General features: G+C 55.0%; 8 protein-coding genes across 8 annotated transcripts; 2 read left to right on the top strand and 6 right to left on the bottom strand.

Moving 5' to 3' along the window:
* Window positions 1–637: 637 nt before the first annotated feature.
* CGCS363_v011032 (uncharacterized protein) lies at window positions 638–3,271 on the bottom strand (the record flags this gene model as incomplete). The annotated part of the gene is made up of 3 exons (XM_036642881.1): window positions 638–2,458; window positions 2,513–2,830; window positions 2,882–3,271. The coding sequence occupies 3 exons, from the start codon at window positions 3,269–3,271 to the stop codon at window positions 638–640; spliced, it is 2,529 nt and encodes an 842-aa protein (XP_036492421.1).
* Window positions 3,272–6,301: 3,030 nt separating this feature from the next.
* On the bottom strand, window positions 6,302–6,985 carry CGCS363_v011031 (Succinate dehydrogenase [ubiquinone] cytochrome b small subunit; the record flags this gene model as incomplete). The annotated part of the gene is made up of 3 exons (XM_036642880.1): window positions 6,302–6,654; window positions 6,720–6,737; window positions 6,802–6,985. 3 exons carry the CDS (start codon window positions 6,983–6,985, stop codon window positions 6,302–6,304), a joined length of 555 nt encoding a protein of 184 aa, XP_036492416.1.
* Window positions 6,986–7,535: 550 nt separating this feature from the next.
* CGCS363_v011030 (Tyrosine--tRNA ligase) lies at window positions 7,536–9,514 on the top strand (the record flags this gene model as incomplete). The annotated part of the gene is made up of 3 exons (XM_036642879.1): window positions 7,536–7,777; window positions 7,844–8,284; window positions 8,341–9,514. The coding sequence occupies 3 exons, from the start codon at window positions 7,536–7,538 to the stop codon at window positions 9,512–9,514; spliced, it is 1,857 nt and encodes a 618-aa protein (XP_036492418.1).
* Window positions 9,515–9,636: 122 nt separating this feature from the next.
* Window positions 9,637–11,035, bottom strand: CGCS363_v011029 (Nitrogen permease regulator 2-like protein; the record flags this gene model as incomplete). The annotated part of the gene is made up of 3 exons (XM_036642878.1): window positions 9,637–10,394; window positions 10,460–10,894; window positions 10,993–11,035. The coding sequence occupies 3 exons, from the start codon at window positions 11,033–11,035 to the stop codon at window positions 9,637–9,639; spliced, it is 1,236 nt and encodes a 411-aa protein (XP_036491767.1).
* Window positions 11,036–11,573: 538 nt separating this feature from the next.
* dph1 (Deubiquitination-protection protein dph1) lies at window positions 11,574–13,015 on the bottom strand (the record flags this gene model as incomplete). Its single annotated transcript, XM_036642877.1, has 2 exons — window positions 11,574–12,512; window positions 12,581–13,015. 2 exons carry the CDS (start codon window positions 13,013–13,015, stop codon window positions 11,574–11,576), a joined length of 1,374 nt encoding a protein of 457 aa, XP_036492130.1.
* A 1,667-nt stretch (window positions 13,016–14,682) lies between these two features.
* CGCS363_v011027 (Quinone oxidoreductase-like protein 2-like protein) lies at window positions 14,683–15,807 on the top strand (the record flags this gene model as incomplete). Its single annotated transcript, XM_036642876.1, has 3 exons — window positions 14,683–14,715; window positions 14,783–14,921; window positions 14,975–15,807. 3 exons carry the CDS (start codon window positions 14,683–14,685, stop codon window positions 15,805–15,807), a joined length of 1,005 nt encoding a protein of 334 aa, XP_036491562.1.
* Window positions 15,808–16,027: 220 nt separating this feature from the next.
* Window positions 16,028–19,225, bottom strand: Ipo11 (Importin-11; the record flags this gene model as incomplete). Its single annotated transcript, XM_036642875.1, has 2 exons — window positions 16,028–18,997; window positions 19,061–19,225. The coding sequence occupies 2 exons, from the start codon at window positions 19,223–19,225 to the stop codon at window positions 16,028–16,030; spliced, it is 3,135 nt and encodes a 1,044-aa protein (XP_036491714.1).
* Window positions 19,226–20,179: 954 nt separating this feature from the next.
* CGCS363_v011025 (uncharacterized protein) lies at window positions 20,180–22,090 on the bottom strand (the record flags this gene model as incomplete). Its single annotated transcript, XM_036642874.1, has 3 exons — window positions 20,180–20,768; window positions 20,825–21,108; window positions 21,158–22,090. The coding sequence occupies 3 exons, from the start codon at window positions 22,088–22,090 to the stop codon at window positions 20,180–20,182; spliced, it is 1,806 nt and encodes a 601-aa protein (XP_036491563.1).
* Between the last annotated feature and the right edge of the window lie 4,337 nt (window positions 22,091–26,427).

Here is a 26,427-nt window from a genome sequence, read left to right as displayed (position 1 = left end):
GGGTAAGGTACCAGGAGGAGCTCTGGACGACGGCGACTTCTAGGAACACCAGCTCATTATGGCATCCATTGCAGTGTCCATTCGACACCCTAGGTACCTTGAAAATATTTCTATTGGTAAGTTCCAGGCCTATATCGATCTGTGGTGCTCAACCTGAGTTGTAAGTCCTAGACATATACTACCAAAGGAGGTATCCATTGTAAGTAACACGGGCTTGTAGTGTGTGATGCCCACTACTGAATTCCTAGGTAAGGTACCCTGCCTACAGACATAAGGTATGGGATGCAGTATGAGAATGAAAAGAGCTTATGGCATATGAAGACAAGGAGTGATGATAGGATGCCAAAGTGCATGAATGAAACACAAATTAAGAATGAAGACATGGAATGGGCATCGTCCAGTTCTGGACGTTGTCGTCTACAGGGCATCATGTGGGTAACACCAGTATTGATTGACATGCAGCAAGCAACGAATGCAGGGACCATCATTATTTTCGTATATTTTCAACGCTTGAGCAACACCTAAGAAGCATTCTTGATATTCCGGACAAACCAACACTCATAAATCGTCACATTCAACCCAAGCGCTACCCATCGAATTCCCATAAACAGTAGCATCTGCGACCATAACTTCACGTCTACAGAGAGAAACTCGTAATCTCTGAGCCGCCCGCGCGGTCCATCTCCGGCGTCGGGGGAGGGAGGTTCTCCGTCTTCGTGCAGATCCAGCACGACGCATACATGTTGACACGGTCGATGCAAGTTCCCGGGGTGCGAGCCCCGACACGCTTGGGAGAGAAGCCATGAGCCTCAAACACCTTGATGTACCAGGGGCTCAGCCCTGACGAGCGCAGAAGCACGCGGCCGCCCGTCTTGAGCGCGCGGTTGAGCTTGGTGATCTGGGCAGCCGCGGCCGAGGAGTCGGGGTCGAACCAGTCCATGCTGTCCATGACGACGGCGACGGTCAGCGTGCTGGGCGCGATGCGGTTGATGACCTCGTCAATCTCATCCGTGTGGATGCGCAGGCCGTCAAAGGCGCCGGGGCGCGAGAGCTTGGCGTGAGCCTTCTCGGCGAGGTAGTCTGGATGGCAGCGGCGGGTGAACTGGCCCGTCATGGAGACCATGTAGTACGGGTTGTTGGTGGCGATGTGGGTTTCCTCGGCGACAGGGTCGAGGGTGTCGATCATGTAGCGCCAGACAGCGTGGGAACGGGTCTTGCGAGAGATGGGGTTGGGACCCTTGACGGCATCGCTCTCGTAGTGGTCGTTCTCAAACATGGCAAGTTGGTTCTTGGGGACGCCAAGGGCAGACCAGAGGAAGCTCTCCTGACTGACGACAACCGTGCTGACGAGCTTCGACAGAAGAGCGGGACGGATCTTGGTGTGCCAGATTTCGCGCTGTTCATTCAGGGTCTTGGTGGCAAGGAAGTCTTTCACAGCACCGGCGCAGCCGAATATGCGGGTCAGCCATTTGAAGCAGCGGATAGCGTGGCGAGAGCCACCGGTGTCGTAGAGACCATAGCCCTTGTTGTTGGTGAAGACGTGGACGTTCTTGAGCCAGTACTGGAAGGCACGGCTAGACAGGTGCGGAGACAGCTTGTTAAGGAGAAGGGTGCGGAAGTCAGGGTGCTTGCCATCGCCGAAGAGTTTCCAGAAGTCCTCATACGGGAGAGCCGTGTAAGATGCTACCTTAAGCTCGAGGAGGTGGTTCTGTGTGGGATTCAGGTCAACGGCGTGGATTCTCGCAGGGCTCTGCATGGCGTAAGAGAGAATGTTGTCACCGGCGCTAGTGATGGCCAGAACAACATCATCAGCGCCAAGCTTGAGCAGGCGCTCATCGACCTGAGAGTCCTCCCACGTGAAGGCGTAGATGTACTCGTCGTTGAACTGAGTGTGCTTTTGGAGGCGGTCGTCGTAGTAGATGCGCCAATGGTGGTTCTGGTAGAAGAAGGCGGGCAGAGGAACATTGGCAGACAGGTTCTGGATAGCAGCCATGAATGCCTTGGAGCGAATCTCAGGCGCGGCCTTATCGATGGCGCGGGTCAGGGCATCCTTCTGGTTGGTGGGGTACAGATAGGGGGAGTTGGTCGCAAGTGCGTCGATCTTCTCAATAATCTCGTGAGGAAGACTTGAGGAAGAGAAGGGCTTCTTGTGGCAACCCACCCAGATGTAGTAAGGGATGTGGCCGAGTGACGTGTTCCGAGCGTTGATGTTGAGCATGCTACCGAACTTGTATTCGAGGTAGTCACGGCGGCCGGCCTCGAGGCCGACGCGATCGAGATCGAACCAGGCACGCCAAAAGGTTCTCAAGAACCAATTGACGTGGCGCCCGACGAGTCCAGCAGTGTAGTTGCGGAAAGCAAAATCGATCTCGGACTGGACGTAGAAGTCCACGACTCCCACAATGCCGTCGGGGGACAGAAGCGAGGTGAGCGACTCGATGACCGAGTAATAGTCGGGCTTTGAAACAAGTCAGTTACAAAGTCGACATGGCAGGTGTTTTACAAGACTCACAATCATGGACAGGCTGTACGACATGGTGATGAGATCCGCACGACCATGTTCGGCTTGCTTCTTGGAGAAGTAGCTCATGACAGGCGAGTGAGGAGGGATGCGGTTGCTTGGAAGATCATTCTCATAATCCTCCAGGCGGAACTTTCTCGCGTCCTCGCAAACGACCTTGACATTGTTCCAGCCAAGTCGTTCGAAACGCAGTCGAGCAATCTCACAGAGAGAGGGGGAGAAGTCAACAAGGTAAACACTGGAAAAGAACTCGGGGACGTTGACGAAGGCGGACATGGCCTCAATGTTCCAGCCCGTTCCTCCACCGACCTACGGCAGAGTCAGCTAGCCACTTCGGATGCTGGTGTTGCGCAGACTTACATCAACCCAGATGCGCCTCTCCTTTTCTCCCTTCTTGGAGCCCTTGGGGGCCTTCGCCTTCAGCTGAGCCGCGACGAGTGCAAGCATATCTTCTCTGCCTTGCAGGAGGGGCTTCCTGGTAGCATCATAGACGCCGGCTTGCTTCTTGTAGAAGCTCTCGAGGGCGCCCTGTTGGTTGCCCTCCTTGTCGCCATCGTGCGGCTTGATGAAGCAGGAGTAGAAAAAGAGCGAGAAGGATCTCAGCAGGCTGGGTGCCTCGCCGCTCTTTGTGTCGTTTTTGGGAAGAATTTTGGAAAACAGCAGGCCGCCAAGGATGACTGCGCTGAGTCCAGCAAAGGTTGTTTTGTAATCCATGTCCAGGGGCATAATGTTACCACCAAGAGAAGCCATGGTATTCTCTCATTTCTTCAGGAGCAGAGAGGGTGTGTTGAAGCAAAGCCAAAAGTCAGAACAAGTTGAATTGGCAGAAGAGAGAAGTCTAGAGAAAGAGGAAAGAGGCCAGGGGCATAGCATTCGTGCATTGGGAGCAACGTGAGTGATATATACCCTTCTCTCCATGGTTTTACCTATCAAATGGCCACTCGACCAGGCGCATGTATCATCTACATGGCATTGATGGTTGTAGATTGCGAGACGACACAGTATCGTCTACGCAGGCGGGGGCGTCGTAGTCTGAGAGATATGCATCACCGAAATGCTATTCTCGAGAAGTGAAGCAGATTAGACCCCCCCCGGCGCAGTCTAGGACCCTGAGTGAAGCTACCCCACTAACAAGAGCAGCTCAATTGAGCCCAGCCAACCCCGCCAGCTCGTTGTCGAGCTCTAGGGTGGGTGAGGTGAATGCAAGGTGGGATGCCCATGCAAGCGCAGGTGGAGCAGCCCGTGTCGACCAATGGCCAGAGCACATGGGCAAACCACCTGGATGTCAACGCTGCGTCTCGTCAACCGACCTCGTCTGAGCCAACGTGCCTTGCGCCAATCCCTTGTGAGGTCAATGGCACGGGAATCTGCGAAACACACCAGCTTGCCTCTTCCCATCTCGTGGGGTGCTTGTCCTGGTTTGAGTAGCATGGGCGATGCCGTCCCCTGATCCCAAGCGTCACAATCCCCCACGTTCCTCCTTCAGCGCTGCGGCCACCATCGCAGGACGTGCCACGTAGATTGTCTCTCAGAAGATTCGCGTTTATCGCGTAACCAGGAGATTTCTACATTCAATTGACTGGCTCGGGGGCAATTCAGGAAGCTGGACCTTGAGGAACCCGAGATCGGGGTGCCGGAAGCTTACATGGATGAGGCTGAGCGTGCGCCATGCGCCTATCTCAATGCTGTCGTAGCTTGCCAATCGACAATATGTGTGTCGTCCGTCTGGTATCTGGACCGGACCGGGTGCGGATAATTGCTTGTCGTAGTGCTTGTGGTGCATGACCACAGCGCTGCGTATCAGCGAGGGCAAAGAGCAAGCCGTCCAGGATCGGGCGGGTAGGACACGATGCCAATAAGAGAAGGGCCCCAACGCACATGGCCCCGTTTGAGCAGCCTGGGGAAATGGAGCGTTAGAGGAGAACTTGCCATCTGTCTGAGGGGATAAATGCCCAGTGGAGCCCTTGTCGACGATCAACGGAAGAGGATCACGATGGCCTGTCCTCAGTCGTGACTTCTTCCCAAATACAAGGCGCAACCCCGACTCTTCCCGACAGGACGACCATCTCAGAGATAAAGAACCGCCATCGGAACAGAGAGGCCGGTATCTTTGGAAACTACGATTGCCGCTTTTGGTGGCATCATACTCGATGCCTCGAAGCTACGACCATGTTCATTTCCTCTTACCACGGACAGTCCAACACTGATGGCTGAAAGGCTTCAGTAGAGGAGAAAGCATAAAAGCGGATATCACCACCAAGTGGTAATGGTTTAAGAGGAAGAAGCCACTGACTTGGCCGCGTTGAAACAGTGCAGATCATGGTAAAAAGGCAAGAAGGTTGAGGAGAAGCACAAAAAGAACATGGCCAGCTACTGCTGCACTGTGTGCTTTACCAATGAAGCAAATGTCTTCGCACAGTATATCCGGCCCGCGAACTTACACCTCATGGGATCAAGACCCCTTGAGCTCTTCAGCTAACCGTTGAAGGCCAGATGCATATTTTTGGGCTTCAACGTCTTGGTTTTCCCGTACTAGAATTCTCGGGGTGTTGACAGCGCCCACCGACAGAATTGAGCCTCAGCAGCACGTCGGAGACGAAGCTGATCTCACAATCTTCACCTCATCAATTCACATGGTAGCTGGATGTAGAAAACAAACACACGACACCTGCAGCAATAGGCTCTTACCCCTCATTTCTAGGGCGATTGCAAGATGACGGCGATCCTAGTCACTACCTCAATTGCCATCTAGCGATCTTCCATTTGAGATGAGAGGTTCAAGCCCATTGATGAGCCGCGGTTTGTGATGACAAGTCGCACTGATACTTGATTCTTGGTTTTTGCTTCGAAGTTGTAATGCCCTGTCTTTGTTTTGGTCCTTGATAAGAGTGCAGTAGAAGAAACCGACTATTTTTCCTGTGCTACAGTGACTACTTTACCTGTAACTATACTCTAATCACTTTACCACCGTCGCTTCTATTGTCATTGTCGTTATCGTTACAGTCGTCCTCAGTCTCGTCCTCGTCCTCACCGTCGCTGTCGCTACTATCGCTTTCGATAGGAGGGATCAAGTGCACAGGAAATATGGCCGCGCAGGCACAGGAAAATTGGGGGTCTTCAGTAGAAAATCCATCATCATGGCCATTGGGCGAGCCCAGAAGAGCCTGGATATAACAAAGAGCAAGTAAAGTTGATGGTGAAGCCTCTCGTTCTGAACGAATGCCAAGAAATTAAGATCAGAAACGCATGGATAGCAAGCGACTCACCTTTACGGCAATCTGGCGCAACCGATCAACCGTACGTCGGCACATTGCATCCAAATGCAGAGAACGACTTGAATTGACCCCGCATCGTAGATTATCGTGTCTAGTCAGACTTTGGATGCCGGCTTTTTGGCTTGAAAATGCGAATGTCGTCTTCAGCACTTACATGGCCTGGGCCTGCGTCAACAACCCCCGCAGTGTAACACGGGCATACAGCACAATGCCCCCGCCAGGTTCATTGACAAAGAATTCAATTTTTGCCTAGACTGGTGATTGTACACTGGCCATTCCAATTCTAAACCCTGGCGCCCCCAAATCACGTACACATGTCCTCCCCGCGCCCCCTTTCACAGCTTCCAAATAACCGGCCAAAAGCGCCGTCTTCCGTAGCTCTTCTCCCACCATCAATTCTATCGGTGGGGTTTCGCTATCAGGTAATGATTTAAATATCAACTCTCACACACTCGAACGCGTCCTCCGACACCTGGTAAGATACAAGCAAGGCTACCCGCCTCAATCAAGCCTTCCAGATGCGAGCGACAGCCTCGGTGACACCAACATCGCTGGTCTCGAACTCGTACAGACCGAGACCGACGAGGACGGTCGCGGCGTTCAGCGCCCACATGGTGCCCTTGCGGAGCTTGGGGTACGTGCGGGTGGGGACGTAGTCGATGATGATGTTCTGGAAGCCGGTGTGGGAGTGGATGAGGATCAGGGAGCAGAGGATGGCGTCGGCCGTGGGGTTCAGGGAGCCGGCGGCGAAGGGGGTGATGGTGATGGGCACGAGGCCGGCGGCGAGGATGCGGTCGAAGCTCCAGTGGTAGGAGCCGTGGGCGGGACTCGGGGGAGGAACGGGGGCAGGGTCGTTAACTGTAGATATCACAGGTCAGAAGCGCTTCGCGGCGGGCTCAAGGACTTTGGGGTTTTTGTCGTACCTCCACCCTGGACAACCTCTGTGGATAAACGATTAGCAGGCAGTTCTCATGTACACCAGGCGCATGCAGTTTTGGAACGTACGAGGGCCGACGGGTAGCAAATCTCTCTTGGCGGTGGTGTGGAAGGCGGCGACTCTTGTCGTGTTGTTGACGAACTCCTTCTGGACGGTAGGCTTGAGGAAGGCAGAGCGGGATGCGCCGGTCTTGGCCATCCGGGCAGCCATGGCCGTCTGCCTCAGCAGAGCAGGTCGCACAAACGAAGCCATAATGTATATGTCGCCGAAACGGATTGCGCTGAGGCTCGTCAATTGGTATTCGGAGTGGGAGTTTGGACGTTCGCTCGTGGACTCGTTCCGTCGAGGGTTTGCTGGGCTTGGAATTGGGGAGAGAGAATTAGAGTGGATGATGCACTTGACCCGACGCTCTCGATGATGGGATTGCCGAGGAGCTTATTTCGAGTGTGCTGTGATTGGCCAGCTTCTCCCGAACGCTGGAAATGCTCCACGTGATTCGGATCGCGGGCAACGACGGGACCTCTTCGGGGGTCCATCTGAAGAATTGCGGGGATCCGGAGGAACAAAGATGCGGGCAGTGTCTTATCGCGATTCCGATAAGGAAATTTTGGAGCTGGCAGAGGGTCTCGTCGCGCAACGAAGAGCCAGCCGGGGTGGATGTGGATGTGTCAGTCAATTCCGGGGCGATTGCAGGTTGAACATTCGACATTGGGTCCCCACCAAGTCGGTCTCTTTCATCCTTTTCAATGTGTTGACAAGTGAAGCGTTCAAAAGCGGCTTACACGACGAATTCGCCTGAACGATGTTGTCGTCATTGGGGCCCCGCCTCCCCGAATTGCGGCGGAACATCTGCAGTCGATGCGCCAGGGTACCGGCGGTGCAGTTATTGCAGAATCAGCAAAGATGGATCACGCAAAAGGTGCTCGAGAAGCGCAAGAATGCGGAACTCGACTGGGAGAACCGCGCTGAACTAATCAAGAAAGGAGAAGTTCCTCACATCTGGGACCTCTTCGAGGAGCGTGGCTTCATCAAGGACGTCGCAGGGTGAGCAGCTTGGCGCCCTCTTCCCCCTCGAACCCCTCCAAGGCCGATGGCTAACCCCAGACTCAGACGTACACCACAAGTCAAAGAGCTCTTGCGAACGAAACGGATAGGCGCTTATGTCGGTGTCGACCCGACCGCCCCGTCACTCCACGTCGGCCACCTCCTGCCCTTCATGCCGCTGATGTGGATGTGGCTGCAAGGATATCCTGCGGTATCGCTGGTTGGAGGTGCGACGGGTAGAATAGGCGATCCCACGGGCCGGTTGAAGACGCGCGAGGCTATGGCGAACAGCGAAATATCAGTAAACATCACAAAGATCCACTACCAGATGAAGAAGATATGGGCCAACGTGGAAGCGCTCGCCCAGAAACATGGCATAAAGCTGGACAAATCGGCGAACAGGGCCTTGGTGAACAACAACATGTGGTGGCAGAGTCTTTCAATGTATGAAGTGATGAAGAGACTGGGGCGTTACATGCGGATAGGGCCTATGCTGACCCGCGACACGTAAGTATACACGGCCGCTCACTATCAGCGGGGTTATTGCTAATTGGGGTAATCAGCGTCAAGAACAAGATGGAAAACGGCGACGGTATGTCTCTCGCAGAATTCGTCTATCCCATGATGCAGGGCTGGGACTTTTGGCACCTGTACCAAAAGATGGGTGTCCAGATGCAGATCGGAGGCTCCGACCAGTTCGGCAACATCGTCGCCGGTATCGACGCCGTCAAGACGATCCGCGACTCCGAGGAAAACCCCCTCTTCAAGATGCCCGGCAACTGGACAGATGACCCCATCGGCTTCACAGTGCCCCTCCTCACAGACAGCTCCGGCGCCAAGTTTGGCAAGAGCGCCGGCAACGCCGTCTGGCTCGACGGCGTGAACACCAGCCCCTTCGACCTCTACGGCTACTTTGTCAGACGCTCCGACGCCGAGGTCGAGAAGCTCCTCCGCCTCTTCACCTTCATGCCCATCGAGTCGATCCAGAAGACCATGGCCGAGCACGCGGAGGACCCCTCCAAGCGCATCGCCCAGCACACCCTCGCCTTCGAGGTCGTCTTCCTCGTACACGGCCCCTCGGTCGCGGTCCGCGAACAGAACCAGCACAAGTTCATTCACGGCAAAGGCCAAGCCCCCACTGGCGAGGTCATCGAGGGCAACCAAGTTAACCTGAACAACGCCCCGAAGATGGACATGCAGCTGCCGCACGACCTCATCTACAGACAAGGCATTGCCCGTATTCTCTATGCCGCAGGCCTGGCCTCCTCCGTCAGCGAGGGCCACCGCATCGCCAAGCAGGGCGCTGCCTACGTCGCCGCGGCCCCGGGCCAGGACATGCGCGGGCTCGTGCCGGGCAACCTGGACTGGACGCCCGTGAAGATGTGGTTCCCTGAAGACGTGCCCAAGTTCCTGATCGACGGCCGCGTCCTTATCCTTCGCAAGGGCAAGCACAACGTGCGCATCATCGAGGTCGTCAGCGACGTACAGTGGGATGAAAGCGGCAAGGAGTACCCCGGCGAGCCCTTCAAGGGCAAGACACGCAAGACGATCCAGAAGTTGCGGGAGATTGCCGAGAGGGATGGAGTGAGGTTGTCCCGCAAGGAGCTGAACCGCATGGTAGCGGAGAGGCTGGCCGAGGAGGAGACGGAGATTGCCGTTGTGAACAATCCGGACATCAGATTTCCTACGAAGAGCGAGCGCCAAAAGGTGCGGGACGAGCTGACGAGGGCCAAATAGAAAGAGTTGACTGGAGCTCTAGAAGTTACGATACCATGTACAATGCCTGTACACTGACATGTATAACACGCTAAATAAAATGTAAAAATACCATTCCCATCATGAATTCCAAATCAGATACCTCAACGATAGAACACTGTCAAATCCCCGCTCGGCACCGGCAGAGCTTTGAGCTTCTCCATAATCTCCGCATCCGTCAGGTTGTTCTCCGTGATGATCTGGTCAAACGTGTGGCACCCGTCCGTATACTTCTGCAGAGGATCCCCGCCAGCCTTGGGCCGCGCCTGCCCCGTCGCCAGCGCCGCCAGGTACTGCTTCGAGACGACATACTTGTGCGCACGGTAAAGACACCCCTTGATCACGCCAAACTGCACCAGCCGACGCACGTCAACATACCGCAACACGTCGAACCCGGCCTCCTGGTGTCCGCGCAGCCACTCCATCACGCTCTTGCCCACGCAGAAGCTCGTCATCAGCTTGATGAGCATGAAGTTGCTGATGCGCTGCCGGGCGTGGATGCACACGTACGCCGCACACTCGTCAACGATGCCGTCGCGGTCCGCGACGAAGTCGTGGATCCCCGGCCGCGGCGCGTAGCACGACCCGAAGAAGAACATGTCGAGCAGCAGCACGGTGTCGTAGTAGAGCAGGTGGCGCAGCGCGAGCTTGGCGAGGTCCAGCGACACGTCGGCGGCCCAGGCGATGCGCCGCACGTCGTTGACGCCGTCAATGTGCGCGACCACCTTCTGCATCGTCAGGTCCCACGTCGGGTCGACGATCTCGGCGAACTTCATCTTGGCGACTGGTACGTGCCAGCCCTTTACCTGCGGCGGGGTGGCGTGGTGCGGGAAGAGCTTCATGTTGATTGTGTTGGCGTCGTCTTGCGGGGGGCAGTGTCAGTAGACCAGCAACGACTCGCTTCGGAAGAAGATATGAGCAACTCACCGACGGGAATCATGCACTCGCCGTAATTATTCAGATCCTCCTTGACAATCTCCAAGAGCGTCTCGATCGGTCTGCGCTCCCCTCCCCCGGAGCCCTCCTGGCTCAGATACTCGTTCTGCTTCTCCATCTCCTTGAATGTGACCGCGAGCCGCCGCACCACCGGCTCATACGGCGCCTGGTCCGCATCGACATCCAGCACGATGCCAAAGTTGAAGATGAACTCGTTGCGCTGGTACTTCTCATGCGGGATCAGCACCGGGAAGCCCAGGACGGCGTACTTGCCCTCCGGGTCCTGCACCGTCATGTAGCGATTGAAGAAGGCCTTGCGCGGCATGATGTACTCCTGCATCACGTCCCAGTCGATGAGCGGCGGCTTCGTCGCGCCGGGCGCGGATGTGATGCATCCCGGCGGTGACTGAGCCACAATGTGCGGGCCTGTCGAGTGGCAGATGGTCAGCGGCAAGATGTAGGTGAGGGACGTGGTTGATGAGGCTCTAGGCGATGATTTGGGTCTGAGGACATCCATCACTCACCCTCCTTGGGCAGAAACCTTGCATAGAAAATGCCCTGAATCATTCTTGCTACATTTTCAGATGAAAATCATTCGTCGTTGTGTCCTGTAGACTCCAACACAGCAGTATCAGCGGGATGACCGATGAGTTGATGGAGGAAACTTAGTCTCGTTGAGGTGCACGTTTTCTGAGCTGTGTGGACTAATCGCCCCATCAGAGCTACCTTATCCACGGAGGTCACTACAGCCATCACGCGGACCCAAAACTAAATGATATAACAACATCACGAATCAGGCCAAGTGAATCGCACTGGATGATAATTTTCTTTGTCAATGTGAAAACACGAGGAACTACTATTACAGCAATCCTCACTCCAAGCCGTCCGTGTAGAAACGTAAAGCGAACAGTCATAAACGTCGTGCCTGGTCAATTTCCTGTCTCCCCGAAACTGCCAGTACTAAGGCCCAAGGCAACTAGGTAGGGTATGTGCTTCTCCCTTTCAAAAGGCCTATCAACCATTAAAGCGTGTCCTCTTGCGACGCTCTCCTAGCCAAATGACACGACCTCCCTACTTTCCACCGAATAACATGCCTCCACAGTCATTAAGAGCTGAGAAGATGCTCAATCGCACCCTGCACACTGCCGCCGCTCCTTCTCAGAGCCGCCACGTTTCTATCAAAGTCGAAAAAGCCCATGTCGTTGAGCTGGCGCAACTGCTCAGCGTATCGCTCCTCGGGAGGACGGTTGTCCGGGGGAGCAGGAGAGCCACCTGCGCCTGCGCCGCCTGCACCACCAAGTCCCCACATGTTCATCATCTGCTGCATCATCTCGGGGTTGATCTGGCCAAACGGAGAGGCGAAGGGGTTCGCAGGTGTCTGTCCCTGGCCTTGACCCTGACCTTGGCCCTGACCCGCGTAGGGAGGGGGCGCGAAAAGGGCAGCGAAGGGGTTGGCCGGAGGCGGGCTCGTGGTGTTGCCGCCTTGCGCACCCTGAGCATTTGCTGTAGCTCCAGCAGTGGCTCCGGTTGTGTTCTGCTCGCCCGTCGTGGTGCCTGCAGCATCGGCGGCTCCGGCTCCAGCTCCCGCGCCTTGTTGAGGAGGCGCAAATGGGCTACCAGGGCCAAACAGCGCACTGAGATCACCCAATCCTTCCATACCGCCACCCATGGGAGGCATACCAGGGAAGCCTGGGAAGCCGGCGAATGGATTGGCCTGGGCGTTTCCTTGCTGGCCAGCGGCCGCAGCTTCAGCCGGGGTGGTGTCGGTGGCGCCGGGTGCTGGGAAGGCCGTGTTGCCACCTCCTCCGGCCATGCTGCGTTGCATTCTCATTACGTTACGGAGCATGTCCGGGTTCGTCATCATCTGGCGCATAAAAGGTGACTGAATGATCTCGCGGGCATTAGGAACGTTGCGTAGATGAGGATTGCTCTGAATCATGTAGTTAATGAAGTCGGGGTTGTCGAGGGCCGCATTCATCGTCTGGAGCATCGAAGGATCGGCCAGCATCTGGGCCAGCTGGTCGTCGGATGGCGGGGCGCCCATCTGAAGCGATAATATTAGCTCATGCAACGGGGTGTTTGATTGTAAGATTTGGGTAGGTAAGGACTTACACCTCCATCGGCTCCGAAAGTCTCGCGGCTAGGCAGGTTGATATGACCGGCGTATCTGGCTCCTGTGAGGCCGGCGAGAAGGTTATTGGCGGTACCGGCCTGCATGTTGGTAGGAACAGCAGGAGCGGCGGGTGCGGAGGGGGAAGCGGCGGGCTGAGGCGCGGGGTTGCTGGCGGCGCTCTTGACCATGTGGATAGTGTTGTTAGGCTTGATCTTGTAGGTGGCGAGGCTATCGTCGTTCTTCATGACGCGGCCAGAGTAGATGAGGCGCTGGCGCTCAACGGGGACCTTCTCAAAGTCGTCGCCGGCCAGCTTGGTCTTGAGGTCGAGCACGGTGGCCGACTCGGGCATGGTGATGACGTGGTTGCTATCCTGGCCCGTCTTCACCTTGAAGGTGACCTGGGCATCACTGGTGCCCTCTGCGTTGTCGGCCATGGCCTTGTCCAGTGTCGATGCTGCGTAGATGGAGCTTGTGTGTTGTTGGATGTATGCTAGGTATTTCGAGTTCGGGGTATCGCGAATGCAATGACGATGTGGCTGCTCGTGGGTGAGCAGGTCGCGGAGAGGTAGAGAGGCAAAGAGAAGGGTGGAAGAAAGATGAGAGGAAGGATGGCCAACGGAGAAGGAGCTGTTGGGATCTCGGAGAATAGACAGCAAGGTGGGTAGACGAGGTACGTGAAGCCGGACAGAGGCAGAGGCAGGAGGAAGAAGAGGATCAGTTATTAGGCAGTCAAAGGTAGGTGGCCGGACGGTCGGTAGCTGCGGTCGCAGATTGGACGTCAGTGGTTGGTGACGGTGGATTGGACACTTGCACTCGCAGTGTGGGCTGGAGCCGAGAGGGGCAACACTGGTCCAGTGGACAGTGGGCGCTGTGCGGTGCAGCGTTCGCCAGTGGGAAGCTCACGAATTGGGTGCTCTTTGCCGCAGCACGCTAACGCTGGTGGGGCGGGAGTGCCAGGGTTGGCTCGGTCAGGGTTCCAGTGCGACAGGTGCATTCGGGTGGGCCAATGGCGCTGTGGTTCCGCGATCTGGACCGTCTGCTGCTGCTGCTGTTCCCGTCCATCCGCTGTCCGCGTTGCAGCAACACACAGACTCGACTGAGGGACTGTGAACATACCTAATAAGCAGGCGCCCATTCTCTTTATCTCTTCCACGCTTACCCGTTGGAGGCTTTGCATTGCAGATCAGCCCGAACAGAACTCTTGCAACTCGTCAGTCGCATCTGACAGTGGTCATTGAGTTTGTCGCAATAGGGGCCCCAGATTCGCTACCACGATACCTCTACTCAGGTACCTTATCCAGGGTCGAACAGGCAGGCAGTGAACACCCCTAGCTCCAACTAAAAGCAGCCTCAGGGTGCTTCACAGTCATCGCTTCCATCGTCATCCATGGCCTTCCACATCGATTTTGTATTCAATCTTGATGGTCATGTAAGAATGCCATCTGATGCCAAATATTACCAGCATGTGGCCACGCTTTGTATTCTTCCTCTGATCTAACTTGGGTATCTCAAGCAAATTAACCTGGGAAGCTGGTTCTTGACGGACGTCTCGTGAACTACAGCACCCGATTGACATTCATTTTATCTGTCCATAACAGCACTGTTCCGACACGTCGTGTGCGAATCTGCATCTCATCAACACCATGCCGTGACACACTAGCCACGAATCCATCACCGTCGTCGCCACACGCCACGGCAGGTGCGGTAGCTGATATGACGCCAACACAACAGCGGCAACGTGGCGGGGAGGGCAGTTGGGCAGCCGGCGAGCAACATCAGTGTGGCTCGAGCCCCAGCTTTTCTCCCCCGGAATTCAGACACCGACCCACCGATTATGCCTCGGCTCTCCTCCCCCTCGGCGTCTCTGAGACCGTCCGTCTGGGGTAGCAACCAGCTGGGTGTAAGCTCCGAGAGATTGCACTAAATCACATCTAAAGCTTTGAACCTCCTTGTATTCTTCCTCCGTAGACATCTCCAGCTCATCCGGCTACCTCTTCAGTAAAAATACAACTTTGTATACCGTCAACTTAAGTTTCAATTGAACCTCCCTCCTTTCCCTGTGCCCTTTAGTAGTCGATCTAGATCACCAAGATTCATCACAATGCGCGGCATCCAAATCAAGGAATATGTCAAGGTACGCTCACCGACGCAGACACGGCTCACATAAATAATCGAGAAAACTCACACGCTCGAATCAACAGTCTCCCAAGGAGCTCCGTGTAACAGAACTTCCGGAGCCCGTCCCCAAGAAGGACGATGAATACCTCATCCAAGTCCACGCCACGGCCGCAAACTTCTTCGACATCCTCCAGATCCAAGGCAAATACCAAACCCAGCCCCGTAAGTCACCCTGCCGTCTCATGCATAAACCTCCCATCTCACACCCAACCCAGCATTTCCGTGGACATCCGGCTGCGAATTCGCCGGCACGGTCCTGAAAGCCCCGGCCAAGGCCAAATTCCCCGTCGGCGCCCGCGTCTTCGGCGCAACACAAGGCGCCTTCGCCGAGAAGTGTGTCGCCCGCGAGAAGGAGCTCCTCCCCGTCCCGGACGGCTGGTCCTTCCAGGAAGCCGCCGGCCTCTTCATCACCGCCCCGACCTCCTATGGCGCCCTCGTCGTCCGCGCCGGCATCAAGCCCGGCGACATCGTCCTCGTCCACGCCGCCGCCGGCGGCGTCGGCCTGGCCGCCGTCCAGGTCGCAAAGGCCTTCGGCGCCACCGTCATCGCCACGGCCTCCACCCCGCGCAAGCTCGACGTTGCAAAGTCCTTCGGCGCCGACCACGTCGTCGACTACCGCGATCCCGAGTGGCCCGCGCAGGTGAAGAAGCTCACCCCCGGCGGCCGCGGTGTCGACATCGTCTACGACCCCGTTGGCATGGTCGACGCCAGCACCAAGTGTACCGCGTGGAACGGCCGCATCCTCATCATTGGTTTCGCGGCTGGCAAGATTGAGAAGGTCGCCATGAACAAGGTTCTCCTGAAGAATATCAGTCTTGTGGGCATCTTCTGGGGCCAATACGCCGTGAGGGAGAAGGAGACTGTGGTCAAGGTCTGGGAGGGAATCATGAAGCTCGTCGCCGAGGGCAAGCTGCGCGGCACAGAATTCACAGACGAAGAGTTCGTTGGACTCGACCGTATTCCGGATGCCTTGATAGCGCTGGGTAGCAGAGGCACGTGGGGCAAGGTCGTCGTGAAGGTTCCCCAGGACGGCCAGAGTAAGTTGTAGAGCGGCGAGCGGACAATTGCAACAACGCGGGATATTACAGACTTTTAGAAATCAACTTGGATACCTTTGCACTTGTGGTATATTCTCTTGTTTAGGCTTCCACTGATTGGAAGCTGGCGTACGCCCCCTCTATCTCTTTGTGTTCATGCATTCGTAATCATCCCTTCCCATATGTCCGATTCGCAACCCGAAAACAAGCGAAGAAATACTGCCGCCCTCTCTATGCACTTCCCGTGACCTGGGTCAAACTCCAAAACTTCTGCAGTACGTCCTTATCCACATTGATGGCCCACTCCTGCTCGAATTGCTGTTCGCCTCCTGAGCGCTGGACCACATCTTGAAGGCGCTCCTTGACAAAGTACATGGCGTTGACCGTGTGAATGGGGTCTTTTTGGGTCCATTCCGTCTCCTTCAGGCTTTTCGGCGTCTCATAATCATTGGGCTCCATCTCTGACCAAATCAGAGAGTCGGTCCCATCCGTCAAGCCGTCCTGAAGTTCGGAAATGGTGCCTGTCCATAGTGTGAAGTAGTCCTGAAGCTTGGCCAGAGCCAAGTTCTGCATGGGTTGAGGAAGTTCCAAGAGACGCGTCAGAGCTAGAAGGGACAACTTCTGTCGCTCAAGATGATCAACACCATCGAGATGGAAAAACCACTCCCCGCTCAGCCAGGCCCAGACGTGTTCCACGGGCCCAAACGATGACAGCATCGTGACGAAGAGCGCCGGGTCGGCAATAATCAGTCGAGAAAGGATCGCAAAGTAGTCGCGCTCTGTTATGGTGCTCAGCTTGCTAACCTTCTTGTTCGGTCCAGTGGTTTGGTTGGCCTCCCAGGCATTATGAAGGTTCTCCAAGATCTTTTTGAGGAATCCAGTCTCCAGCATATCTTGAATAATGACCGACGTGCCATTAGCTCCGCCCAGCTCCGACGCAGCACGAATCATATATTCGATGCAGACCGTGCCCTGTCGAACCTGTTCCCGACTCTTGGAGTCGAGGACCCCGGATAAAGCCTGCAAAAATGGCCGTCGCAGCCTGTCCTCGAGGACCGCCTGTGTACCCAAAAGGATATAAGACTCAACGACCGAAAGGGCTACTGCCGCGGTCTCAGTCTGGTACTCCAGAAGAGGCAGGGAAAGCTCTGCTATGCTCATAATGTCAGCAGAGACAGGAGGGTTGCTCTGCATCAAAACCGAGTTCCACAGATCTAGAACTTCGTCAATCAAATATGTGTGGAGATCAGAGCCAGTCTTTGCTGCCTCTGACAATAGAGGGACCATCAAGTGCTGATATCTCTGAGAATCACTGCCCATAGACATGACTAAGGCGGCGAAGATGGCAATGATGGCTTGCTTGATCATGTACTCCTCTGTCCCAGAGTTCTCCCAGATGCTTGGGAGACTAGACATGATGAAATCTCCAAACTGGGAAACATGATGCTCCAGTCTCGTCACCAGAATGCGCATGGACTCCAAAACAGCCAGCTTCGTCTCGTCGATGTCAACATTCTGAAGCAGTTGAAGAAGCTCATTCAGTACATCGGCGGCATAAGGGAGGAAAGCTTCCGCGCTGAAAGCAAGCTCATCCACGATCCATCGAAGTTGACGCGCGGCGGTAATACGAACGACGACATCGTTTGTAGCATCGGAAGGATTAAGGAAATGACGGAACATTTCGTAGATTAGTGGTCTGCTACCATCAGCGATTTTGACAGTGACCCATTGGCTGACCATGATCGCGATTCGGCGGCGGAGGACTTTGTAAAGAGGTCCTTGCTGCTGGGCATCCTGAACAACAGTAGAAACCAGTAAGGCATCAAAGTCGAAGTGATTGGCAACGTTCGGTGCGGCCAAGCCCAAAGCAGTGTACACTGCCTCCTTGGTAGCGATATCTGCTTGTGGGTTTGTCGCAGTCTCAAAGTAGGAAAGGAGGGGGGGTATCATGAGTTGCTTGAAGTTGACGAGAAGGTCCAGGAAGAGTTTCTCGGCACAGGGGCGCACCTCCCATTCGTACGCATTGCCTTCACTCTGCTCTTGTTGCTCCCATTCCTCTGGCTCTTCTTCCCAGGCGTCCAGATCCGCTTTCCGGAAGACGAAGAGATGTGTGATGATAATGTTTGCCATTTGAACCACGAAGTCGTCCTTGAGAAGCTCCTGCTTGATGAGGGCCACAGCATCGTTCTCGTCCTTCTTGGCCTCTGTGCTCTTGTACTTGAAGGTTTGCTTTGGGTAGAACGCTATCCTCAAACATGATCTCATCAAGAGCAGGGCTCTAAGCGCGAGCCTCTCCAGCAAGGGGCCCTCCACCTTGGACTTTGACTCTGATTGTCCAGAGTCACCGGATGACTGGCGAATTCCCCCCGACTTCTCGAAAACTTCGGCGAATTTGGCAACCAGGTCCCAGTATGCGTGTACAAGGGGTAGAGAGTTAGGAAGAACAGCGAAGCTGGCAGGGTGTGACTCGGACATGTCGATGTGAAGCTTGGTAAACTGCAACAGGTGCTTTCCTACGGTATCTTGGTAAGGGGCCGGTACGTGAGAGTCATGGCTCACAAAACCGAGGAACTGGCCAAAATGGTTTTGTGACACAGTCCAAAACTGCTGAACCGTCTTGTCGTTATGCGGTGACTCGTAGCCAACAACGAGCAGGCGGCGCAGTATCTTGAGAGAAATCAGGCTGATGAGCATGGCCAAGTCGGCCTCATCTTCGTCGCCACGTCCGTTTGTGAGGAATCCCATCCAGACTGCCGACTTCTCCGTGTAAACTTCTCCAAGCAAGTACACAATTTCAGGAGTGACGGATTGGAGTGCCGTTTGCGATCTCCGCAGACGAGCGGTGCCCAGTTCCTTGACAACGCGGAGCAGGATCTGCAGAGAACCGTGCAAATGTTGTTGATTGCCATCCTTGGAGCCTCTGACAAGACCAATAATGTTGGACAGGGCATCCGGCCAGTGTTGAGGGTAGTCAATTCTAATGACCTTGGCGGTAACCAAAGAGTTGTGCAGCGAGAGGCCCTTCTCCTCCTCTTCCAGTGTACCCTGGAACAAGCGTTGTCGAATGAGGTTCTTTTCCTCGGGATCCAAGCCGCCTTTGATATTTGAGAGCAGACGCCAGCACTTGTCGATGCCGTTCTTGAGCTGGATCACGGCCAGGAATCGGATGTCGAAGGGAAGGGACTTGTCCAGGAAGATGGTCTGCGGTAAGAAACGTTAGCTTATGGTGCCAAATCAGAGAAGCTAATTGGGGAAGCTATTTACCTGCAAGGAGGAGAAATAACCCTTCTCGGTTTCCCATGATGTGAGCTGCTGGCCAGCGGCCTGTCTACGGGCATAGTCGGTCGAGGTCGCAGACTCGAGGGCTCTGCAGAGCTCCTGCAGGCTGAGAGGGTTGGCATCGCCGGGCACCTCAATAGCGAAGCTCATCGTTGCGGTCTTCCTGGTGAGCGACCAAGACGTCGGTACCGGTTTCGTTGGTCCCAAAGAGGTCGACGTAATGACGTTCGAATCGGAAGGAGGTTCTCGTATGGAAAAGGCGGCGGGGAGGCGGTAGGAAATTTAGGCACGCCAGGCGTTATCGCCTGTGGCGGGGCAACTCACTAACTGGCGCGTTGGGACACTCTCACAGTTAGGTTCCGGGTTGGCACAGGGCGCCCATCGCGGGGTAGTGGGGCGCTGAAGAAACGGTGCACTGTGCAAATGGAAACGGCAAGCAGCCCAGGATCACCACACCTCAAAAGGGAAAGAAGCACGACGTGAGGCAAACCTGCGCGCTTTACTTTGCCTGCCTAAGGTAGGTACCTGGGGTAGTTAGAAACTTGGGTACCTACCTTACAGGTACAAAAAGAAGGTTTCTTCGGCTGATATTGCATGGAATTTCCTGTCCTACCGTCACTGACTTCCAGAAGCAGCATTTCGAGCATGGGCCTAGCTGCTTGAACCTATTCAACTACATTTTGCTTCATTCCCCTACCTTTTCTGTGCCTTCAAACCCTCGCCAAGCAGCTCGCCGAGGCCAGACCAGTTTGCTCTTCGGCTGGTATCCGGCCGGTTTGTCAGAGACTACCCCCAGTTGCGCATTCCCCGATATCGAATGTTTGTTACGCTTTGTAAAACATGCATTTCTCTAATGACTACCTATTGAAAAGCAAACTCCTAATTGTTTTTGTTTCTGTGGTATATATAGACACGCCATAACTCCTCTTCCTGTCGGGTTTGAAATATTAGACTGTAGCAATTGCAAAAAGCTTGGATTGCTCGACGTTGACAAAAACCGCTTTTCCCTTCATGAAACAAACATTGAACGTGATAAATCGAAGAAAATATAACACAACATGGAAAAACCTCCCCTTCTTTCGTAGTCGCCAAGCCGACCTTCTCTTAGACTTGAAATGTTCCAGTCAAGCCCGTACTCCAGTGAAGCATTTCGTCCGCTGTCCGTGGTTCGGAAAAGGCGAACATACTAGGCTCTTCCGCATTCCCCGAAGATGTCATGTCGTTGATGAAGGCATCTAGACACGGGTCAAAGCGCGGGACCATGTTACGGTGGCTCGTGGCGTCCATGTCTCTCAGCAAGTCATTCACCTCGTTACCAATGTTCTTCGCAATGGGCCACATTTCTCCGGCAACCTTCAAGACGCCCAACAGGAGGTCAAGCTTCTCTCGCAAGGCGGGCGACTGGACTGCCCCATACATCTTTGCGTCGAGTAGGGGCAGCGCAGCCCCTCGTAGTCCGATTATGCATGCCGGACTGTACTTGGCTGGAGGTAGCGAAAAGTTGAACAAGCCGATGGTTGAAAGTCCTGCTTGGAGCGCTGTCGAGCACTCGAGCCACTGGTATGGCGCAGTGTGAGATACTGGATTCCGAGACGGTGGTGATTCGCGTGTCTTGAAGAGCGGACCAAGACTCAAGAGATCTCGGATACCGAGATCCAAGGCTCCGAGGGGCAGCTGCATTCTTATTCTCAAACTGAAACCATTACGTCAGGAGCCTGGACCAGAAGCAGATAGGAGTCAGTCACATACCTGTGAGCGTAGGCCATTGCATGGAAGAGAATCATATCTACAGCGCCACCAGAATCGACCAACTGTTGCTTCCACTTGGGCAAACTGATCAGCCATCCGACCAGTCTGGAATCGGCTCGGTCGACGGTATTTGCTAATAATTCACGAGGCAGCGTAGACATTGGGAGAACCAACTCCCCACAAAGCCGGCAGAGGTCGATCAAGTAAGTCCACGAGGAATAGCTTCTATCGTCCATGGGATCCCTGGCGTCGTATTGTGCCAGAGATATGGGTTGTGGAATTTCCTTTTCGCAGTCAGCTTCCCGTTCCAGAGAAAGGTAACAGTCCACTTACTCCTGACTGATACTCCCATTCTTCACAAGGCAGCCCCGTGGTTGCTACGACCCCAAGGAGAGTGAAACTCGGCAAGCCCTCGCGCATCGCTCGCATGTTGCCATGAAAATAGAGCGCCCAGTATGTTCTGCGGAAGCTTTCGGCCATGAATAGATCTGGCTCCGCATCTGCAAATGCCCTCTCGTGCATTCCAAGGTCAAGTGCCATCTGAACCGCCGCGTCCATCCAGCCGTTGCTCAAATCCACTCGGTTCTCTCCAAAGGCCGCCACGCTTAGGACGAGAAGCCCCTGGACCGTCCAAGGAGTCATTGGGAGCCCTCCACTAGCCAGGCTGAACGCTTTCTCCCTCAACTCGTCCGAAGAGATGGCTCTAGAAAAGAGAGATCCCACATAGGTGATGCAGCTGGCGAGGAAGTGAAAGGACTGAGGGTCAGACCGGATTTGGCTTAGGAGCTGGGGCTTGGGTAGAAGCCACGAGTGTGTGTCGTGGAAGTTGGTGAAATAGAGGTCGAACAAGAATGAAGTTGGCGAGGCCATCCTAGGGTCGGGGAACTGTGCCTTGTTCAGCGACCAACCTCCCGGTAGCCTGTCGACTACGTTGATGGGAAAGTCAAAGTTGGCCAGTTCTGGAGAGGGAAATGATGTCGCGGTCTCCGATGGAGCTGAAGGGGGTCCAATGGGATCGTTGATAAGGCTTCGCTTTTTGGGATCTCGAATGCCTCTCCTGGACTTGGCATAGTAACACGTCTTTTCCTCTAAGCGGCATCGAAGGCAAGCAGGCAAAGCTGAGTCGCACTTAACATGCTTGGACCTGCATGGAACACAGGCCAATGATGCTCGAATGGTGGCCTTGGACCTCGTAGCGCCGGCACGCGGTTGGAAATCCGTCATGCCACTGGCTGACCCCGGGCTGGATGTCGTCTCGGATTCCATCTTGTGTACCGCGAGTCTGGCCACAGCTTGTTCTTCGTAGGTAGGATCAAAGAAAGAAGAAGTTGATTGTTCTGGAGCATTCGATGGCCTCGTGATGATCAGAAGTTGAGCGGCGAGGGTTGGCGTTGTTTATGTAACTCGTAGGATGATGAAGACGACGGCAGGTGCGTCGTGGAGCACTCTCAACCCTGGTCAACTCGGCCGGATGCCTCAATGTTACGTTTTCCCATTAAACGGTTCTGGCAGGTAAGCAATGCAGTGACGCAAGAGCAAAACGGGCAAAGGTGTGAGTGCCTGAGTAAAGTCGGTATGAGCAGCACCGACTGCTGCGGGAGGCCCATGTCCGCCGCCACTCCGCACATGTTGAGAGCCTGGTCAGGCATTATTCCCTCGCCTGGATGGGGTTTGAAGGACGAAATGGCGTGGATATGAGTCTTTGAGCCATAGAGTGAAAAATAGAAGCAGCTTGGTAAGCTTCTGTCGAGGGTCCGTATTGGGGCTGGGTTACGTCGAGGCTGGTCCAACAACACCACCACGCTCCGGTTGATTGGACAAATAACGTTAGGATGTACACCTGGTTGAAACGGGTCTTAGTTATCCTGCACGTGTAGCACTTGCTAATCAGCCTGCTGCACGTTGCCTAGGCTGAGCCTTCCCGCTTTTCCCGTCAGCCCTAAGAGCTGGCTCAAAGTCATGTCTAGCCGAGTATCGGATTCCGATTCATTCTCCGAGACGCTGGAGCGCGTGAAACTTCTATGGCACCTGAAGTCACGACATTGTGTTCAAGAAGGATTGGCTTGAAACGGCCTTCAACCGTTTGATACATGATGAATGCAGGAACGGGGAAATGTGCGTGATACCAGAGAGAACCCAACTTTGGAACGGACTTCCCGTGCTGTCAGCTGGCACAGACGCCTGGCAGAACTCCGAACCTCCTCGGGGGCTGTAATGAGAGCATTCCCTGCTGCCAGGCTTGCTCGCTCATGATCCAAATTGTGACTGAGTAACGTTACCACATCGTGAGAATTCCATGAAGCAAACATGCGCCACGATTCAGCCAAGGGTATCGCTTAAGTCCGATAGCTAGATCAACCATCATGCTCAAGAAGCGGGATAATGAAGATTCCAGAGCAAAGGGCGGGGACCAAAGAACGCCACGCTTCTGCACCGGAAGACAGGTCGTACGAGCCGGCACAGCCATAACAGCTCTTTTGCAAAGCCATCCCGACTTTTGGGACCGGGGCAAGGGGTTTCGACATAAGCTTGACTTAGATTCTCATCTTGATGACCGGCAATGGCCAATCAGGGGGACGAGTAGATGTGATCTGGGCTGCGGTCAGTTCTTAAAGTCAGCAATGTATTGGTGGTTGCGTAGAGGGTGCTTCCTGTCTGGGTGTAGCTGCAGGCTCTGGCATGCCGGTAGGTCAAGGTAGCGAATCGTTGTTCGAGTATCGCTTGGAGTGCATAGGCCCGACAAGCAGCGGTGACGATAGAGACAAGAAGAAGGGAACAAGCATCAGAATGGGGACTGGCGCGCGCGGCCATATCCGATGCAGGGAGCGTAGAGGGCGCTGGAGGTCGCGTTGAGTTCGTCCCAAGCAATCAGTGTTGACGCTTCCCGCCGGGATGAGGCCGGGACCTCGCTTGTCGAGGTGACACACCATCTGAGGTAAGCTGGTTCACCCGCAGTGTTGATGCAGAGTGCAATGCATGACAGATATGGTTTGTAAGATGGTCGCCGACGTCCCCAAAAGTAGTTTTGACGCCGTGACTATGATGTGGTAATAAGGTCGGGCAAGCCACAACAGGGGACCTGCAGGGCGGACGGAGGTTTGGTCGGTATTCAGACTCGAATATCGGGGTCTTTGATAACGGACAGTCAGTGGAGAGCCGATGGAGGCATTCGTACCCGGCGCAACGTGGAGATCTTTGCAGGGAGCAGTAAGTGCAAAGGGTGGCCCGGGCGCCCCGGTACGTCAGATGCTCCGCCGGCCGACATTTCGGCCCATACCACCGCCTGTCCCCCAGCATTGTTGCCCGCGGCAGTGGACTGGCCTACTGCGAGTCGCTCGCTGGAACGGCGGACCTCGGCTCATTTTCCGACACCCATCCAACTTCCCATCCCCCCCGTCGTCTTCGACAACCTGGGCAAGAGGTGTGATGCTCAGCAATTTGCATCTCGCCTGCACATTCCACCGCCCAATGCCGCCCAGATGACATCGACCAACTTTGCGCAAGCGCAGCAGCGCCTGGCAGCCCGACGACAAGCCCGCGAAGCAGAGAACGCCGCCCGAATCGCCGCGCAACACGAATCATCACGAGCACGCGCCCAGATTGACCGGCTGCCCTTCCCCTTTAGCCGACTCGGATCAGCATGGGACGCCATCTCCTCCCAGGACGGCACGCGTCCGGCATTCAGAGTCGGACAGGTCGACGCCGAATTATTAGACGACGAGTTGCTGGAGCTCCTGCGCGGTCAGGTTGGTGATGCGCTCAAATACTTTGCCGGCGGCCACCTGAAAGACGACTGGTCAGCTGAGATTCTCTTGGCACTGCGCGCGGTGCTATTCAAGCTCACCGTGTGGGACCACGATGCGACCTATGGTGCAGCGTTGCAGAACCTGAAATATACCGACGCGCGCAAGGACGGCTCTGTTTTAGTGGCGCCCTCCAGATGGCAAAAGTCCCTCTACGGACTGGCGACTGTCTTTGGAAGATACGGCTGGGACAAATGGGAGAACTGGCTGCTGGAGCATGACGAAGGATATGGTGATCCCAATCCACGCCTCCAGCGACTGTCGCGCATCACATCGAGAATCACCACCATACACGCGGGAGCAGCCTTCGTCTCCTTCCTGGTTTTCCTCCTGCAGGGGAGATATCGCACCCTCTTGGACAGAGTACTACGTATGCGCCTCGCTCCACCAACAAGCCAGGTGAGCCGTGAGGTGTCTTTCGAATACCTCAATCGGCAGCTCGTCTGGCATGCCTTCACCGAGTTTCTTCTATTTGTTCTCCCACTTATCGGCATCAATCGATGGAGGAGATGGATATCACGAACGTGGCGCAAGACAAAGTCAATCATGACGACTAGCGGAGACGAAGACAAGTCGGCCAACGGAGAGTACGGCTTTCTGCCGGAGCGCACTTGCGCCATCTGCTACCAGGACCAGAACGCTCTGGCAACTACGGAGACCGAGATCATGGCGGCTGCGGCCTCGAGCGGTGTCATTGGATCGGCCCAAACAGATATTACAAACCCATACGAGACTATTCCTTGCGGTTGCATATACTGCTTCGTCTGTCTCGCGACCCGGCTGGAGCGAGAGGAGGGCGAGGGTTGGACCTGTCTCAGGTGTGGGGAGCTGGTCAAAGAATGCAAACCCTGGAGTGGTGATGTTTTGGAGCCACCGAAGAAATCGCCGACTTCCAAGGTCGTGGCCTTTTCAGAAGACTCCAAGGATGCTGAAGTTGAGGCCGAGGTTGACGGTGAAGAAGAGGATGACCGCAACGAAGTTGACTTTGTGGACGTGCCCAAAGAGAAACAATATTCTACGGATTCAGAGGAGACTGAGGACTCAGAGGGGTTCGAGGAGACCATGGACAATGACGAGGACTAAGAGGGACTCTGTACAACAACATCATGACGTTCGGCCTTCATGGGCTCTTGCATCTAGATTACCACCTAGATCTACGCGCCGTGGGTAAACCGGCACTTGTTTCCACTGAGGGGAGTTGAGGCGATTGTAAGAAGCATGCACATTTACGATAATATTTGGGAATACAAAGACGGCGACGGTATTCGACCCTTCAATCTTCAATCTCATTGTGTGTGCTCATCTACCAAACATCATGCGGCCCCCGGCCGGCGGTCGGAGGACTGCGGACTCAGCATGAGGTCTCCACAGGCCAACACATTCGAAGCTCCGCCCAAACAGCGCTAGCGCCCGGTTTGCCAGGGGGCCTGATCCGCCGTGTCCGCCAGAAAACCAGGGACCGTCCCAGGTACACGGGCGCCCTAGCGTCATAAGCCACTGAAATTCCAATTTACACTGGATGAAGTCCGGGATTCCTTTCCTCACACCACAAGCTACTACTGTACGACATCGAGCAAACATTCCTGCCAGACCCGCGTCATCCTGGATATAAGCAAGATCACGATAAGGCAGCATTCACTCTCGGGGGTAATACTTCCTAGACTTTAAGCTCGAGCGCGTATCCCAAGCATTTCAAATTCAACCAACAACTGTCGAGAGAACTCGCCTGCCACGAGTGGAAAGTAAACAAACCACACCCAATGTCGCGAAGATAGACGATACCCTCCAAACTGCGAAGCG

The sequence above is a fragment of the Colletotrichum siamense genome (assembly GCF_013390195.1).
Source record: "Colletotrichum siamense strain Cg363 chromosome Unknown KSG_Cg363_contig07, whole genome shotgun sequence".
Classification (NCBI taxonomy): Eukaryota; Fungi; Ascomycota; class Sordariomycetes; order Glomerellales; family Glomerellaceae; genus Colletotrichum; species Colletotrichum siamense.
Note: the sequence above shows the minus strand (reverse complement) of the source record. Positions and strands in the feature narration are given on the sequence as shown.